Below are 12,022 nucleotides of genomic sequence, written 5' to 3' on the forward strand. Positions count from 1 at the left end.
TTGTGTTTTCCTGTCCTATGTGTTACTAGGGCATGTGTTATTGTACATGAAGCAGGTAATATCATATGCCCGCATATATATTCATATAGTGGAGCAGAATAAAATAAACTAATTCAGTCAGTCTCAAGGGAACCATATTCGAATACCTTATGTCGCTTGACGCCATCGTTACTTTCCATGGAAGGGCACGTGTTCCCCGACGAGATATTGCTAGAGTTGTTCACCAAGACTGACCCAAAGACGGCAATCAGATGCAAAGTGCTGGGGAGAGTTTGGCATGTCCGGCTTTCTTCTAAAGATTTTATTAAGGATAACACGTTTGCAAACAGCAAGAAATATCCAAAGGTGTTGCTACAAATTGGAAAAGAAGAAATGGTATTTTCAACTAATTATTTATGTGTTGTGGATTGTGTCCCAGAGCAAGCGTCGCCACGCATATGCCACTTCAACTGGGCCCAAGCGGATGGTGGAATATTATTGGCTCAGATTATGGTATGGTATGTATACGATATAGCATGTAGGGTTTTAATTCGGGTATCATGGTGTAGAATCCACTACTAGGACGCGCCCGACATTTTGAAGATTCTGCTGACAAGCTCTACCAGCAAGCTACGATTGGATATTCCTTTGGTTACCAAAAAAAAATAGACAATTATTACATTGTCCATGTCTCAAAAAAGCACATTAGAGACAGGTTTTTGCACTGCAATGTCTTCACCTCTATTGATGGAAGATGGAAGCATGGGTATATAAAGGATAAATGTTTGAATGATTTGGGGATGAACTCACTGTTCCATCTTGGAAAGGCTATGTGGATCAACTGGGGCGGACACTATACAACAGTGGCGACCGATATAGTGATTTTTGATACAGAAAAGTTTCACCTTCAGAAGATTAAGATTAAACATGTGTTAAATTAGCATTTTCAGGTCATGGTAATTCACAATGGCAATTCGTTTTTGATGGGGTATCAACAAACCCCTCTTGGAATAGAAACTATATGGTGCATGGTTGACGTGCATTCAACGAGTATTAGCCCATTGATGTAGTTAGTTGAGTTTGGACAGAGAGGCATTCCATGTAATCCGATCTTCATCAGGGGTGAGTATTTGGTCACACTGCGTGAGAATAAAAAATGCAGAAGGTGTTCTAGTGGACTTTTATCCACGGAGTTTTCGATAGAGAAAGTTAACATGTTTACTCGTTAGAGAATCACCCTTTTCAAAGGTATATGGTCAAATGACATGTTATTCAGGCATGCTACAATTGTGAAGGAGTGATAGCTAATTCCCTGATCGAACAGCGGCTTGTATGCGACAGTATTTTCAGGGTGAGTTGGAAGTAACTCCATTAATGTGTCGTTTTTTTTTGTGTTGCTTACTAACACGTCTGAATTTGAAAAATATGCTCTACAAGTTATCATTGTTTTTAGTCTATGTATGTTATATGTTTTACTTAACTAGTAAATTGTTGCTAATGTTGTTCAAAAGAGTTCTCGGTCGGAAACCAGGGTTAGTTGGAAGTAACTCCATTAATGTGTCATTTTTTTGTGTGTTGCTTACTAACACGTCTGCATTTGATAAATATGCTCTACAAGTTATCATTGTTTTTAGTCAGTGTATGTTATATATTTTACTTAACTAGTAAATCGTTGCTAATGTTGTTCAAAAGAGTTCTCGGTTGGAAACCACATTTTACATGGTGTTAATCATAGCATACATGGGAGACATTTTCTCTTGTCCCATAAAAAAGAAAATGTATTTAGTTATTTGAATACACTTATTGAATCCACAAATAAGCAAAAAATATGACCAGTGTCATTCGAACGGAATACGTCCACACCGTGGGTAGAAAAGATATGATGCTTCGAAGAACAAGTTCACACTGAAGTTGAATTGCAAAGAAGTGAATGAGAACAAAAAATAAAAACGAAATGGAAACACTGGGTTGGACTAACTAATGATACGCATTTGGAACAAACACAATTGTTCTTTTCAATTCTTTAGTTGCTAAGAACAAGAATTTAAAATTTTAAAAATATTTTTGTACACTAAAATTATTTGAGATAAAAACTAATATACACATATAAAATTATTTGAGATAAAACTATATTCTTTAGTTGCAAATGATGGGGTTTGGGCGCAGATGGAGGGCGTGGGTTATGAAGAGTGTGACCACAGCTTCTATGTCGGTCTTGATTAATGGTTCGCCATCTAAACCGTTCAAAATGGAAAGGGGACTGAGATAAGGTGACCCGCTCTCTCCTTTCTTATTTGTGCTGGTTGTGGATGTTCTGCATAGGATGGTTGGTGAGGCAGTCAGGAATGGGCGTATTTCTCCCTTGGTGGTTAGTCGAGACAGTGTGGAGCTATCACATATTCAGTTTGCTGATGACACTATTCTGTTTTGCCCGCCAGAAGAAGAGACTATGAAGAATTACAAGCGGCTGCTGCGGTGGTTTGAGTTGATGTCCAGGCTTAGTATTAATTTTGATAAGTCCAGCTTGATTCCTGTCAATTATGATAAGCAGTGGGTACAACGCATATGTAGACTGTGGGGCTGTAAGGAAGGTACCCTCCCAGTTAAATACCTTGGAATCTCTCTAGGAGCAAATCCGAGGTTGGTCAACACCTGGAAGCCTATTATCGACGAAGTGGAAGAGAAACTGGGCCTTTGGAAAGCTAAGGTGCTAAACAAAGCTGGGAAGTTGGTGTTCATCAAATCAGTTCTAAATAGCTTGCCAGTGTATTATTTGAGCTTGTATAAGATGCCGAAGGCTGTTGCTGAGAAATTGATTTCCTTACAAAGAAGTTTTCTATGGAGCAAGGAGGATGGGAGGAATGGTATGGCTTTGGTGAGATGGGATTTGGTGCAGGCCCCAAAGAAATTAGGTGGATTGGGAGTTGGAGATGCTATGGTTTGTAATACTACACTTTTGTTTAAGTGGTGGTGGCAGTTTGCAAAGGAAGAGTGCCCACTATGAAAGAAGGTGGTCTGTTTCTGTAATAAATTTGAAGCCGAATGAGTTACTGTCCACTCAAGTGCTACCCACAAGAGGAGGACTTTGGAAGGACATTTGCCATGTGCAAATTAAGGAGCAACATTTAAGGGATAAAGTGATTACAGGCCTGTCCATGGAGATTGGGGACGGACGACGGACTCGGTTTTGGGAGGATGTATGGTTATGTTGTGGATCCTTGAACGATCAGTTTCCCAGGCTCTTCTCTGTTTCAAACCAATGTGGTTCAGTTATTGGGGATTGTGGGTTTTGGGATGGGCTAGAGTGGATCTGGGACTTTTAGTGGAGGCGAGAGCTTTTTTAGTAGGAGTTGGATCTCCTAAGCCAGTTACATGAGGCTTTGAGACCTATGAGGCTAGTAAATAATAGAGAGGATAGAGTTGTGTGAAAATATGATAGACTATGGATCTTTTCGACTAAGTCTTTTGTGCAGGTGCTGCAAGAAGGAATACTAGCAGAGGATATAACCAGTTATAGCTTCACTCAGACCATCTAGAAATGTTTAGTTCCACCAAAAGTGGAGTTATTTTCTTGGTTTGTCTTGTTAGGCAAGGTGAATACTAAGAAAAGGCTAAGTCGGTTCGGGATTATTAGTCAGGATGATAAAGGTTGTATTTTATGCAATAAGGATGTTGAGCAGATCCATCACTTGTTTCTTGGCTGTGATTTTGCTTGGCAGGTGTGGAATGCTTGGATATCAGCGTTTGGGCAGCTATGGACTGTCCCGGGGTTGACGAAGGACCATTATCTAAGTTGGACAGAAGAGCCGTGTAGATAAGAAGATCGAAAGCAGCAGTTGAGGTGCTTCTGTGCGGTCATTTGGAACATTTGGATGGAAAGAAATAGAAGGATATTTCAGAATAAAAGCAAAGGTGTAGAAGAAATTATCAACATGACCATGCTTAGCTGTGATGAGTGGAGAGGTGTACTTCCCTCATGTTGTTGATGGCTATGTCGGAGATGACATGGAGATTTTCATTTGGTTTTGTTATCTTTGGATGAGAAGTTTGGTGGTTGATCCTGTTTGCTCCACTCTAGTGTGTTGAGCTCTTTTGTTTTTTTAAAAAAAACACATATACTCTTTAGAGTTGGTATTATGAGCTGAGTGTTAATTTTAATGCTTTTTTTAAGCTTTGTTTAATTTAAAACATATCTTTAATTTAAATTAAATTATTTCTTAAACAAATTTGAGTAAAGTGTAGTTTAAGAAATGATTCATGTCATTTTTGGAACTTTACAAATTACAATTGAATTCTAAAGCCTACCTACCTATTGATGAACATTAATCCTTAGTCGTATCTTTTGAGCTTGAACGTCTAATCTTTCTTGTTTAAGGTACATAATTAGCCAACTTTCTTTCTTTTCTTGACTTTTTTAGTCTAGTCATAACTCTCAAATTCATTTGAATAAGATAGTACATTCATAATGAAATAAAATTTATGCTTTCCTTACAAATTAAAAAATGGATGTTAAAAGAGGGAAAAAAAAAGATTCCCATATTTTCAAAGAAAGAAAAAAGGACCAAAAATCAATATCCGTTCAAAAGTATAACCAACAAATTTTGGAGTATTATACTGATAGTGTATTAATTAAGAGTAATGATTTCTCTAGTTAAGAGTAAATAATTTGAGCCAATTGAAATCTCTTACATATTTTGACCTAACATTACAAATTTAAATCTCTTACATATTTTGACCTAACATTACAAATTTAAAATCCTAACCTACCCGTTTCATACCTGTCATACTTCTATTCAATTCTCTCAAATGTATTCTAGTCACTATTTTAGTTTAAAATTTATAATCTTTTATATTTTTAAAATTATCTTTTATTATCTTTATTTATATTAGATATGTATTGGAGTTAGTAGTAAATACCAAATAGTACACACTAACTTCAAGTTCATCCCGCCGGTAACAAAATTCGTCACCTAAATAAATATTTTGATATACAACAGATAATTATCCATTACAATCGAATCGAGGTGAGAGAGATTCTGTTGATTCGGTTGATTCAGATGGTGTTGTCATCCTTATTTTATTTGAATATATTTTCAAAATTTTAAATAAGACAAGCGTTAATCCTAAATTAAAATGGCAAGAATAAAAAGAAAAGAATGGGTTTAGGATTGGAATATCCCTTTCCTATTGTACTCTTTGTTCTTAATTTGATTGATAAATTACTACGTGTAATGCTGCTTCTAGCTTCTACTAATCGTATAATCGTGGGAGAAACACGTCCTTACATTCCATTTATATTTCCATTTCTTGATCACAGCCTATGAACCACACCATCCAATCAAATATTACAAATAATACTTAAGGGACCACAAAATAATATAGCAATTTTCTTGGCCCAAGCAATTGAACAAGTCGTTGAGAATGCTGGATGAAAAAACTCTTTACCCTTCAGAAACGTGCAACTATGAAAACCTCCAAAGAAAATATGTGACACGGATTTAATTTTAGTTGAAACCACCAAGTAAAGGTTCTTTGAGACCTACACAACACCACGCATATTCCTTGTCAACCACACCATACAGCTTCTTCTACTTGCACATAATCAGCATTTCTTCCCACAGCCACTACTGAAATTTTATTCAATATCCAACTTTTTTTTCTTTTCATATTATAGCTCTCTTCCACAAAAGAATTTGGCTCCTCTTCCACATCTCCAATGTACTCCTTAGTCCAACACAAGTACCTACCATCCGGTTTCCACCACAAAATCTTCATAAGCCGGGCAATATCCGGTCGAGCTTCCGAGTATTGCTCAACTACCACCAAGCATAGGCCCAACGCCAAATTAGTCGTTGGGCCTAAGGCTGTGGTTGTACAGACTGTACAGATTGTACAACGGCAGCCAAAAGTGGTAATCACCACGGACCGACCCAAAGACAATGATCCGAGTTTGCAATCAACATGGTCACACAGGGCATGGGTGATAGCAGGGTGCACAACTCTCTTGATTTCAATGGGAGAGTCATTAAAGGGTGCAGTTGATATGCATATGTTGATGGAGCCGATTTTTGCAGGGTGGATCGGTTACATTCTAGCTGACCTTGGCTCCGGGGTGTACCATTGGGGAATTGACAACTATGGTGATGGTTCGACACCATTTTTTGGATCCCAAATTGAGGCTTTCCAGGGTCACCATAAGTGGCCATGGACCATCACTAGGCGCCAGTTTTCAAACAACTTGCATGCCTTGGCACGTGCCATTACATTCTCAGTGCTTCCTATAAACCTTCTTTGCCATGATCCAGTTGTTCAATCTTTTGTTGGTGTGTTTGCTGGTTGCATTATGTTTAGCCAACAGTTTCATGCGTGGGCGCATGGGACGAAGAGCCGGCTTCCTCCGGCCGTGGTGGCCTTGCAGGAGGCCGGCGTGCTGGTGTCGCGGTCGCAGCACTCGGCTCACCACCGGCCACCGTATAACAATAATTACTGCATAGTGAGTGGACTGTGGAATGAGTTTTTGGATAAGAACAAGGTTTTTGAAGCCATGGAGATGGTGTTGTACTTTAAACTTGGAGTTAGACCTAGGTCTTGGAGTGAGCCTGAGTCTGAATGGATGGAGGAGATTGACATGGCTTCTTAAATCGAAGCTCAATGACATTCATTCTTCTATTTTCGTTTTTCTGTTAATACGATTTATTATTGCACATTGTTGAGAGAGCTTGTGCCTCTTATGTATCCTCACTTATTATATAAACATTGTTGATTGGAAAGATTAGCCTTCAGATAGTTGAAATACGCGATGCTTATGTCAATGTAAACATGAGTAGATTATTATAAATCTAATTTACCTTATGATGTTTGAGGAACTATTTATTTTTTCTTCTTTTGCGTGTAAAGGTTTATCATCATTTAATAGAAAAGATTGTTACATTTTGATTTCTGATTATTGTGGAAAAGAAAATTTTGGTTAGGATGGACATTCAGAAACAGAAGAAATTGTACAATGAACAAAAAGCGAAGGCATGAAGCTTGACAAAGCGGCAGTTTAAGTGGATCAGAGTCACAAATTAGAGGCAAAAACTGGATTACGGTTGGAAGCGCTAATGGTTTTCATATCAAAGGGATGAGCAGGGTTTAATAAAAGCCTTCTTAAGAATGAAGAATAGGCAGAAACATTAAAAGCTAAAATGGGTGTAGCCGTGTAGGTTGGGTCAGCTTATATTGCACCATCAAGATTAGACTTTGATAGATGAATCTTCTTTCATGAATCATGATATCTTCGTGGGAGGCGTTAGATTGTATTGATTTGAACTTTTAATCTAATTTGGGGTTTATTTTCTTGGAGTTTGAATACACAGGTGTTCTCGTCTATAGAGGCGTGTGGTTTCTCTATTTGCCATGGAAACCGACTTGGGCTTAAAACATTTCGAGTCTTTCAGGAAGACTAGTATTCCAATAGCTTTAGCCGTTAATCTCAATCATAAAATATATACATAGTTGAAATCAATAGCTAAACCTGTTGAAACATCAGTATTATTATGATATGTACTTGATTTAATTTCACCAGGTTGCTTAACATCTGATTGGATGCAACAGTTATAATATATACATATATATCAAGTACAGTTTCAGATAGTATATTGGTTTTGGTACCACCCTGCTTTATCAATAGCTCATAGGAGCTAGTTTTTGTACATGAATGCTTCATTGTTCAGCAGCACTTGTAGAAGATTAAGTACATATTTCAGGTAACTAAACACCATATTCTGTGAACTAGATAAACTGAAAATGAATCACACATTTTAGGACAAAGTAAATAAGGACACACAGGTTTTAACTTGCACGTTTGCAAGAGTAAAAAAAATAGGTCATAAAAAATCTGACCTAGATGCTTTTTCCCTGATTAAATTAATTGTTAGGAATCAACTCCTATTGAAGATGAGATGGGAGATACACAGGGAAACCAGTAACGCCGTTTACCATCTCGATGGCCATCATCGATCATTGCAAGTCCTTCCTGCATAAGCCAAACAAACAGTCTGTAGTTATTCCAAGAGATTTCAGATTATATATTAGGGAATAAACATCAGAACTTATATTACAGAAAATTTAAAAGTCAGTTATCTTACATCAAGTAATGTATCAAGTGCATCAATAGCACGGCCCGAAGTCCAAGATAGCCGCCTCTCTACTTCTTCAACGGTCACATATCCTTGAGCCTATATGGTACAGAGTGTGTTAATGAAATGATATTGGACACCAATTCTTCTCTCACATAGTAAACTGATTGCATTGCTACACTGAATAAGAGAAAGCAAATCTTCTAATGCTTCCCAACATGGAATCCAGGTTGAACCCATGTCAATATAACAAACAACCACAATTGATGAAGATTCCTGTGCTCTAACTAGATTTTTCATGACTCAGAGCACCACATGTGTATAAAAGTATGTGTATTATTTTTTTTTTTGATGGGGAAAAGTATGTGTATTATAACACCAAAACAAAATCCAAAGCAAGAGAGTTCAAATTAAAAACTAAATAAACAAAAAATAAAAATTCACCCTCAAAACCCTAGGAGTGCGTCTCTATGCAAATAAAACCTATATTTGATGAAAACCTGTCAATCTGCTCATATTACCAGTTTTCTTATCAATATTAGGAAGAAATGTAAGGGTGCGTTTAGTTTGCATTTTCATTTTCTGTTTTCATTTTAAGTGTTTTCTGTTTTCTGGATTTTGTGAAGGAAAAAGTGAAAACAGTTAAAACAATCCTGTTCTCTGTTTTCACCTCCTGATTTCACTTTTTTCTTCACAAAATCCAGAAAACACGAAAATGAAAACAGAAAATGAAAATGCAAACCAAACGTACTCTAAAATTTCCCTCAGTATTCAACAAAAAAATTTAAATGCAATAACCACTCACGAGTTTAGAACTAAACCGTGTCACAATTGAAAATATAGACTTAAATTAAATTCCTGTAGAAGATGATTTGGAAGTCCAAATAATTGATCATATATGAATCATGAAAGAACAAACCTATATTTGCAGCATGACCACACTTTTCCCTCTCTATTGATATATAATAAACATAAATTTACAAAGCCATAGATATGTGTTGTGTTATTGGTAGACTATAAATAAATTTACTAAGCAACTTCCACTCTTCTAGGACAAAAATTAGAGAACGTTAACCAGCTAATTATGTATCAACAATTTTAACATATTCCCAAAATCTACCAAAATATTCAAATTATCCACATCAAGCAATAAGGTGAGTTCAAATAAGTTCCCAACCCCAAAATCTATTAGTAAAAGGATTTTCACAAGGGCTAATTAAGTAAATTCATTTTAGTGCTATGTCATAATTGTCAGGGTCAGATTGAAACAAGCATATATAGAACATATCTCCATACATAGAACGAGATAGTTGTTACCTGGGCAAGCTCTAGAATTTCATTGTGGTCTTTGTTCAACTCAGTTGGAACTGAACGGACAAGCTTTTTTTTACCAACTGAAAAAACTTCAAAACCGCTACCCAACACCTGAAATTTTTGTCGCACACTGGACAGTTAGTAAGAGACCACCACAGGGTAAACAAGGATACATGTAAATTTCTAAGACATGGCAAATCGGGTTTGTAATTTATTTAGTCCACCATTTATAATTACAAAACATGTAGAACATTCAATAAATATACAGAATGGTTAATAACAATAGTATTCAGTAATCAGTAGTAGACAAAGGTAGCATTATTTTCAAATTTTCTGGATTTTTTTGGTCACTTTAAATTCCATTCAGTTCTAGAACCAAAAAGGCCAAGAAGCATTTCTTCTATGTATTTTTCTGAGGAAAATGAAGAATTCGGTCCTCCAAAAGGTGACATAATAACAATATACATTAAGCTCGACTCAAGGACATACTTCGTACATCACATTTCATAAACAAGAATAGCCAATATAATCTGGTTTATAGGAAACCTCACAAGACCTTTAGTTTGCTGATAGCCCGAAGGCAATCATCCTCAGAAACAACTCCCCTATCACTTTTCCGTCTCTGACGAAGGAGATGGCAGAGTTCCTGAAGGTTGATCAGTCCTCCATTGTGTGGTCTAGTGGCCAAGCAAATATCGACTATTTGAACTCCTGCCTAGCCAAGTAGCTTGTCTTAGGCTCTTAGCATATATATTAAGAAAATAGTGAAACTAACCACTTGGGATTTTTTTTTTTAACAAAAAAGCATAATTAAGCTTTTCCTTAAAAGAAAAAAGGTCAAACAAAAGTATCATACTTAGTTATTAATTAAGTCTAATGCAAATAAAAGTAAGATAGATCTCATATCAATCAGGAACACGTTATCTTAGACAAAAAGAGAATACTTAAGAATGAACCCCAAGCATTCAAAGTCATGCATTTATTTGTTACTAGAATACCAGATTAAATATTTTAAGGGTGTAGCTGCTCTTCTTCATAATGTTAAGACTAGTGATTTTGAAAACTAGCATACACATAATATATATGCCTATGCGTTTGAAGAATTCTAAAAGCCTTCCTGATTATCTTCCCTAAAAGTAAATTCAAGAAATAAAATGATAAAATACATATTCCTCCTAAACGTGCAATAATAAATCCAAGCCACAATCCTAATGTTCACCCTAGCATTGGTTTTCTGAACTTACATTTTATTCTGAGATATTCCACATCAATTATCCCAACAGCATATCAATATTTGTACATGAAGGACCATATTGCACAAATAGATGCATTTGTTAAGAAGGGGGAAAAGAAAAGCTAGAGAGATATTACAAACCAAGTTCATAATAGAAGTCACCAATTCCTAAAAGCTCTGCCCAGAAACCTTTGTTTGAGGCCAATGGATCTACTCCAACTTTAGCACACATCTCGTGGAACTGTGATCTGAACGCAGGGTTCTTGCGGATGTCATTCTGCACTAGTGATATCAACCATTATTATGAATAATTTAATCTAATAATTAATAGTGTATAATCTTGCCATTAATATGTGATTGTTTTACAAGGGCACAAGGCTAACATAACATCACAAACATAAACCATTCAAGTTGTGATAGGGAATTCGAATCATCTGAAGTGTCCAATGTGATTCAGCCTTCAAGTGTTACAGTTAAACAACATTAGCTATTTACTAGAAAACGAAGTGAGTAAATTATAGCATATGTACGACTTTCTCATCAAGCATTATCATAATGCACTTTACTCTCTAAGAGAACTATAGAGGAACCAAAATCATCCATTACATTCTACTATAACTTGCACAGAATTGACAAATAACTGAAATTAAACTCAAAAGGTTAATTGATATCGCTACAAACGTTAATCGATTTACTAAAATTCAACAAAACTATTTCCTTTGCATTTAAAACATTAACTCTTGAACAATAACAATAATAAATTGGAAGGACAAAAGCCTCAGAATTAAAATCAAATGATTGAGAATCATAATTTGAAGGGGATGAAGGAGGATGAGGAACCTTGTGCTTGCGAGCAAAATCTTCAAGCTGGGATCGAAAAGTGGCAAGCTGTTCCTTCATCAAATCGGTTCTGATCTTTGCGACATTCTCACCAAGCAACCGATACTGATCCCTTGCTGCTGCAGCTGTCTGCAACCCTCCGATTCCAGGTCGCCTTCTCATCCTTTTCTGATTCTTTTTTCAAACTTTCAATTTTCGCAGAAATAATTAACGATCTCAATCTCTCTGTTAAGCCAAGTGAGCAAAATTGAACCTTGGTTACGTTAAAAGCATAGAGGAAGAACAGCATGCTGCGCTGCAAATCATGGTAATAAAGTTTTAGATTATTCCTACAAATATCAACAATCAGAGTGGCGCAGCGGAAGCGTGGTGGGCCCATAACCCACAGGTCCCTGGATCGAAACCAGGCTCTGATATAAAAGAGAAGCTTCTTCCACTCACTTGCTTTTTCAGCTTCGCCTGGAATTTATGTATTCTTATTTTAAAAATTTGGTATTAATTACAATATATAAAAAAATTACCCAAGCATGACTAG

General features: G+C 36.4%; 3 protein-coding genes and 1 non-coding gene across 4 annotated transcripts; 3 read left to right on the forward strand and 1 right to left on the reverse strand.

Moving 5' to 3' along the window:
• On the forward strand, positions 2,303–3,515 carry LOC107646423. The gene is made up of 2 exons (XM_016350609.1): positions 2,303–2,917; positions 3,453–3,515. Exons 1-2 carry the CDS (start codon positions 2,303–2,305, stop codon positions 3,513–3,515), a joined length of 678 nt encoding a protein of 225 aa, XP_016206095.1.
• On the forward strand, positions 5,454–6,861 carry LOC107616614 (fatty acid desaturase 4, chloroplastic-like). The gene has a single exon (XM_016318572.2). The coding sequence runs from the start codon at positions 5,696–5,698 to the stop codon at positions 6,617–6,619; it is 924 nt and encodes a 307-aa protein (XP_016174058.1). The 5' UTR covers positions 5,454–5,695; the 3' UTR covers positions 6,620–6,861.
• Positions 7,611–11,799, reverse strand: LOC107625162 (vacuolar protein sorting-associated protein 22 homolog 1). The gene is made up of 6 exons (XM_016327743.2): positions 11,488–11,799; positions 10,789–10,924; positions 9,970–10,124; positions 9,417–9,524; positions 8,109–8,198; positions 7,611–7,996 (listed from the first exon to the last, which is right to left on the reverse strand). The coding sequence occupies exons 1-6, from the start codon at positions 11,647–11,649 to the stop codon at positions 7,895–7,897; spliced, it is 753 nt and encodes a 250-aa protein (XP_016183229.1). The 5' UTR covers positions 11,650–11,799; the 3' UTR covers positions 7,611–7,894.
• Positions 11,832–11,903, forward strand: TRNAM-CAU. The gene has a single exon. It is a non-coding gene; the product is annotated as a tRNA-Met (tRNA).

This window comes from Arachis ipaensis, chromosome B01 (assembly GCF_000816755.2).
Source record: "Arachis ipaensis cultivar K30076 chromosome B01, Araip1.1, whole genome shotgun sequence".
Lineage (NCBI taxonomy): Eukaryota > Viridiplantae > Streptophyta > Magnoliopsida > Fabales > Fabaceae > Arachis > Arachis ipaensis.